At 39.9% G+C, this 6886-nt stretch overlaps 1 protein-coding gene across 2 annotated transcripts; it reads left to right on the forward strand.

Moving 5' to 3' along the window:
* Nucleotides 1-2223: 2223 nt before the first annotated feature.
* On the forward strand, nucleotides 2224-6356 carry LOC121555893 (cytochrome c). Of its 2 annotated transcripts, none has more exons than XM_041869749.2 (3): nucleotides 2224-2329; nucleotides 3317-3491; nucleotides 5767-6356. In XM_041869749.2, the coding sequence occupies exons 2-3, from the start codon at nucleotides 3323-3325 to the stop codon at nucleotides 5910-5912; spliced, it is 315 nt and encodes a 104-aa protein (XP_041725683.1). In that variant the 5' UTR covers nucleotides 2224-2329; nucleotides 3317-3322; the 3' UTR covers nucleotides 5913-6356. The 2 variants fall into 2 exon arrangements, with proteins under 2 accessions (XP_041725683.1, XP_045070883.1); XM_045214948.1 differs by lacking the exon at nucleotides 2224-2329 and adding an exon at nucleotides 2414-2503.
* The last annotated feature ends 530 nt before the right edge of the window (nucleotides 6357-6886 follow it).

The raw sequence follows: 6886 nt of genomic DNA on the forward strand, positions 1-6886 counted from the left end.
GCTGCTTTTCCTTCACTATGCGGTCCGACTCATCCCAAACCAGCAAAGCACCCCCACACCATAACACCACCTCCTCCATGCTTTACGGTGGGAAATACAAAATGCGGAGATCATCTGTTCACCCACACCGTGTCTCACAAAGACACGCGGTTGGAACCATTATGGTGTGGGGGTGCTTTGCTGGTGACACTGTCTGTGATTTATTTAGAATTCAAGGCACACTTAACCAGCATGGCTACCACAGCATTCTACAGCGATATGCCATCCCATCTGGTTTGGGCTTAGTGGGACTATCATTTGTTTTTCAACAGGACAATGATCCAACACACCTCCAGGCTGTGTAAGGTCTATTTTACCAATAAGGAAAGTGATGGAGTGCTGCATCAGATGACCTGGCCTCCACAATCCCCCGCCCTCAACCCAATTGAGATGGTTTGGGATGAGTCGGACCGCATAGTGAAGGAAAAGCAGCCAACAAGTGCTAAGCATATGTGGGAACTCCTTCAAGACTGTTGGAAAAGCATTCCAGGTGAAGCTGGTTGAGAGAATGCCAAGAGTGTGCAGAGCTGTCATCAAGGCAAACGGTGGCTATTTGAAGAATCTCAAATATATAAAATATATTTTGATTTGTTTAAACACTTTTTTGTTTATTACATGATTCCATATGTGTTATTTCATTGTTTTGATGTCTTCACTATTATTCTACAATGTAGAAAATAGTAAAAAATAAAGAAAAACCCTGGAATGAGTAGGTGTGTCCAAACATTTGACTGGTACTGTATGTTGTGTAGTAATATGTTAGTAGCCCATGTGCCTCACCCTAATAATTTGGTCTATTTACCCCTCTTTATTTCGCCTACTGTTATGACTTGGTGGTGCACATGTAGCCTATAACCTGTTTTAGAGAAATGTTATCATCGAATATTGTAAGGCACTCATTGTCTGCTTATATGCCCCCCTTTATTTATTATACGGTTCTGACTTGGTGTACAGGGAGAACACTGTAAGAACGGCCCATGTTCTGAATTCTGTCGCTGTACATTTCAAAGGTGCTAAACAAATAGTTATATTGACTACGTCCGTCCTAGCTCGCTCATTAATGTCTTAATCGAAATTACGATTGCCTCTTATCTGCTTGTCGTCCCCTTATGCCATAGTTTGCACATCTCAATTGTCATTAGAAACCACATTTGTTTAAGCAAGTCAGCCATATCAGCTATGTTTTTTTTTTTTTTTTAAGGCAGTAAATGAGGCTGAATGAACTGTTTCGCTGCCAGACAAGGCTCTGCTGATAGCTAGGTGTAGCAGTGGTAAGATGTTGGACTGCTTCTGGGACAGCTTTATGTAGGCCCTAACAGTTTGTGGGCACCGTTTGTCACCGTTATAGTGCAATGAATGTATTGTTTAGTGTTGTGGCTTGCATCCCACTTATTTTTTTGCCCCACCAAGATTTACACGCTAAAATCGCCACTGGTGGTAATGCACCTTAAAGTTGGTTGCCAACCGCCATATAAGGTCCATAGAAGAAGAAGAGGACTGATGGAGGAGAGATTACTAGAAACTAACTAGGTTTTCCCTTTTATCTGTGGATTAATTATCGGAGTAGAGAACACACGATTTTGTGTGACTCAAAATGGGTCAAAATTCCAATGTGCCGGTGCCCCCGCACATTGACTATGCAACGGTACCCCCCTGTATATATAGCCTCCCTACTGTCACTTTATTTTACTGTATATATAGCCTCCCTACTGTCACTTTATTCTACTTCTGCTCTTTTTTTCTCAACACTTTTTTGTTGTTGTTTTATTCTTACTTTTTTGTTTAAAATAAATGCACTGTTGGTTAAGGGCTGTAAGTAAGCATTTCACTGTAATGTCTGCACCTGTTGTATTCGGCGCATGTGACCAATAAAATTTGATTTGATTTGATTTGATTTGATTTCAGCTAAAATAACAACCCAATGTTTATATCCCAGGACAAATTAGCTAACAACTGCAGGCTAGCCATCTAAATGTCCATGAATGTTTCGACCTGTCACCAAATTAATATAGTTTGTTCAGAGTTCGTTTTGATATGTTAACATTCATATCCTGATCGCGTCTGGTGTGGATGGACCAAAATCAACATGCGCGTGCCCGGTGTAGTCAGCGTATCAGTCTGACAGTACCACTTACAGATTCGTCGAAAGCTAGCACGTGACTGACCTGCCTGATTGTGACGTCAAATGCCGGTGCCTCTAAAATAATGTGACCTTCCATTACGCCCGCAGTAGGACCATTCCATAGGCAGCCGATAATTCCTTGGGTGGTTTAAAAGATATTAATCAAAGGTAATAATCGTGACTCATTTTGTTAAATTGTTTCAAATTCTGTTTTACCTTGCGACCGTATCACTGTTGCTTGTATTCCACTAAAATTATGATATACCGGTACACGGGACTCGAGTTGGTAACGGTGTCGCGTGTCCTGGGTTTTGAAGAATAGGAATTGCGTAAACCTAACCGGTAATTCGAAAACAATTGACTAAGGCTGTGCCCATCCATCCATGCCCTTTTAGATTGTCTAACTAATATTTGATTGCTAACGTTATTTATAATAGATTTGATTAAAGTGTTTGATTTATAGGTAGCTAGGTAACTAAGTATTGCAGATCATTGACATCTTCTTAGCTTGTTAGCTAGCTAGCTCAGCATCACTGACAGTGACAGCTCCTTGTCAATAATAGCGGCAAATTACTTGGCAAACTAGTAGTACTAACGTTACCCATCTAACTGACTAGCAAAGTCACTGGTCAGCTTTCTTCTAGAAAAAAGTCTGTTCTCGTAGTAAGAAACTCAATTACAACTAGCTAACTCGTTTTTGTTTTAACTATAAATTACGTATTGGTTCGCTAAATCGACAGATTGTTGTACTGTATCTTCTGCCCTTGATGGGGAAAGTGAACGAGCCCGCGATGTCGGCTACAATGCTCCGTTGATGGCTAGCTAGTTAGTTAGCTAACTTTAGCTGGTTGACTTCTGGCTGAGCTAGCTCAAGGCAGTGTGGCTAATTTGGCCCGTGAAGCTTTTAGCTATATTTTTCTAAGCAAAAAAGTTGCTAATTTGGTAGCTAACGTTAGTTACGTAAATTAGCTAGCTAACAAGTTCACGTTACCTCAAATGACCTTTAGATTGTAGAATCACCTTCATCGGGGAGGAGGCCCAGTTGCTTGCTGTTAATCAACTGAATATTGCTCAGACTAATCCAGACCAAGTCATGGATAACGTTAGGTTAGCTACGCTCTGCTTTATCACCTAACGTGCTGTGTTCTCCACTAGGTTACTATGGGTGACATTGCAAAGGGAAAGAAGGCCTTCGTTCAGAAATGCGCCCAGTGCCACACTGTCGAAGAGGGTGGGAAGCACAAAGTGGGTCCAAACCTTTGGGGTCTGTTCGGACGTAAGACTGGTCAGGCTGAGGGCTACTCCTACACAGACGCCAACAAGAGCAAAGGTAGGCCTTTTCACCTGTCCTCCTAGTTAGTGGGAAATGGCTAGAAGGGATCCAGATTGTAAAATTAACCTTAAACTAATTCTCCAAACCTGATGCATTCATTTTCCTAACCTGCTACGAAAGTCAAATCGTCTCGAATTGGTCTTATCTAACAAAATTTGAAATTGTGTTTTTTACATTGGATAAAAGTAGCAACTCGGAGCTAGAAAATTGTATCATACACTACAGTTGAGGAACAATGGGGAAAGTAATTCTGCTTTGAAAGTTGATCAACTTGTAACCACACTTTTGAGAAAATGGCCCTTGTATGTTTCGGTACACCTACTAGAGAGCTCTTTGTCTACACCCATTCAGCATTGTTTACACCCTCTTAAACCTATCTCTTTAAGGATTTGACATGAGGCCATGTGCAAAACAGACTAAAGGCTGGTTTATACTACGTCTATCGTCATGAACATTCTATTGTTGTCCGACATCAAACTTGTCGTTATGAAAAGGTATAAAAACAAATCACAGGCTGCGTGACATCAGCAGCCTGGTGGTCCAAAATAGCAGAACTGGTGTATTTTAACACCAATAAACCCATCTGTTTAAAAATTAATTTAGTATATGTCAATCTAGCAAACCAGGCAACTAAAAGCAACTTTTAGTTTCTAGCTTGTTAGCTGGCTAGCCAGTTCAATTAATGACCATATCATAGCTGACAAATATTTAACTTTAGCTAATTTTTATTCATTATTACAGGAAAAAAAACTCTACAAGAATTATTTACAAGTTAATGGTGAGCTAATTATAGAAAATAGCTTACGGTTGTGAGTTTGACAAAATAAAAGCAGGGCATTCTACCGGAGATTTTTAGAACTCGTTGGCCTAACGTTAAATCCTAATTTGACTTTGGTGCAGGTCATGTTGTTCTTCTCATTACCGTCTCTGGTAAACGCACACTATATCAAATAAAATATATACGTTTATTTGTTACATGCACAGGATACAGAAGGTGTAAACGGTACAGTGAAATGGTTACTTGCATAGTGGAGTCTTTTGTTTAGACATGTAGCTAGCTAGCTAAACAATTAACTATACTCCCAACTCATAATGTTACTACCATGCATTAATCTGCAGGTAGCCAAAGCTAACCAACTAGGTTCAATGTTAGCTAGCTAGCTAACATTAGGCCATAAGTAGCAATGCAAATGACTGTCTGAGATGCGAATAATGTTACTACACAGATGATACACGTAACGTTAGCTAGCAAGCCAGCCAGCTAACGTTAGCTAGCTAGCTAATAGTACGCTTTAACTTGCAATGAAAGCAACTTTCTGACAAAATTTAAACATATCTGAAAATGTAGCTCGCTAGACTCTCTTACTCATACATGGATGAATGCTTCTCCCTCTCTGTCATGGATGCCATGGTTGCCCTTAGTTTGAAGATGTAATCCGGAGACAGGTGTTTTTATTACAACAGCCTTCTGTGTGTTCTCTTTTCGACTCCCTCCGCATATTTGCAATCAAACGCCAGAATTCTCTTAGCTATCATACTCTGCTTCCACCAGGCATTTCACTGATTTCAAAACTGTCAACTTCTTCTGTGACAACAACACTGTTGATTGCCGTTTCAGAAGACTACCATTTTTTTTCTAAATCAGGGATTTCCTCATCGTCTGAGTGGAGAACATTAGCAACACTTTTACAGTTCTTTGTAATATCTTTTTAAAAAGCCGTGTTAGAAAGGATTACCTACACATACTGAGCAGCTCATGTTATAGATAGAAGTATGCTACATGGCAGACCAATCCGAACTCATCTCTCGGTATGTCCAGCCCATTCATTATCTCAGCTAATCATGCCTAGTGGGAAGGTTGCTGTCTTTTTCTGTGGCTAAACCAACTAGGCTCGTAATTTAACAATTGTATTCATATTTACAGATGGCATACAAGTTTGCTATTAAAGTTCACATGTTCCAGAAGGCATTTGCAAAAATGCATTTTGATGAAGAATAAATGTTTACGTTCAAAATCCTCTCCTGTGAAATAGTTACGTGCGACATACGCCTGGTTTGCTGAAACAAATCACAATTTGACAAAAGCTGGATCCCTTCTAGCCATGACCTAGTTAGTGTGGCTGAGTCAATTCACATTTCTGGTCAAGTGAGGAAATGTATAGTTGTCCCCAAACTTGCAGGTCATGAATAAAATGTCAGCTAATTAACTGAATGTTGTCTTGATGTACAGAGTTCCTTGCCTTAGCTAAGGGATTGTATTATTCTCTTGTAGGCATTACTTGGGGTGAAGCCACCCTGATGGAGTACTTGGAAAACCCAAAGAAATACATTCCAGGAACAAAGATGATCTTTGCTGGCATCAAGAAGAAGGGCGAGCGCCAAGACCTTGTTTCATATTTGAAGTCTGCGACGTCGTAAAACATTGTATTTGAAGATAAATATTTAAGTTAAATGTATTTTTAGTATGTTTGCTGTCCATTTTTGATCTGTACTTCAATGACACAAAATCACTATATAATGGCCAGGACTCATCAATCTTTGTGTTGTCATGGAATGTGTCCAATGCCAGACCCATCTTACTTGTGAACAGAATCTAATTTCACTTGATTTCATGCTGTTAATGCTGAGATATCAGTCATGGTTGATCAGCTGGTGGTTACTGAAGGTCCCTGGTTTCCCTCCCTCCTGAAGGAATGACAATATATCCCCTGGTTTAACAGGAGCTGTTGAAAGTTAAGTTATTTTACTGTAATGAAAGTTATAAGTATTCCAGAAGGCTGTTTGTAATTGAAGTGGCTATATGCACAATGGTAGCTATGGTATGTACCTGAAGGAATTGATCAATAAACTGCTATAATAGAGCATGCATTGCTTTTTTTCTTTGCATAAAGAACAAATGATTGATATTCCACAAGGATATACAGTTGAAGTCAGAAGTTTACATACACTTAGGTTGGAGTCATTAAAACTCGTTTTTCAACCACTATAGTTTTGGCAAGTATGTTAGGACATCTACTTTGCATGACACAAGTAATTTTTCCAACAATTGTTTACAGACAGATTATTTCACTTATAATACACTGTATCACAATTCCAGTGGGTCAGAAGTTTACATACACTAAGTTGACTGTGCCTTTTAAACAGCTTGGAAAATGCAGCCATAGGTGCCAATCAGAATGAGTTTTTCCCCACAAAAGGGCTTTATTACAGACATTAATATTCCTCTGTGGCGTTGTGTGACAAACCTGAACATTTTAAAATGGCTTTTTATTGTCCCCACCGAGTGGCGCAGTGGTCTGTGCCACTAGAGATCTTGGTTCGAGTCCAGGCTCTGTCGCAGCCGGCCGTGACTGGGAGACCCATGGGCGGCGCACAATTGGTCCAGCGTCGTC

This window comes from Coregonus clupeaformis, unplaced genomic scaffold (assembly GCF_020615455.1).
Source record: "Coregonus clupeaformis isolate EN_2021a unplaced genomic scaffold, ASM2061545v1 scaf0342, whole genome shotgun sequence".
In the NCBI taxonomy this organism is placed as follows: Eukaryota; Metazoa; Chordata; class Actinopteri; order Salmoniformes; family Salmonidae; genus Coregonus; species Coregonus clupeaformis.

Excerpts from the sequence above, each read along its gene's own strand:
- LOC121555893 (XM_041869749.2), top strand. The coding sequence starts at position 3,323 with ATGGGTGACATTGCAAAGGGAAAGAAGGCCTTCGTTCAGAAATGCGCC. Across the intron at positions 3,492-5,766 it reads AGACGCCAACAAGAGCAAAG|GCATTACTTGGGGTGAAGCC; the intron begins GTAGGCCTTTTC and ends ATTCTCTTGTAG.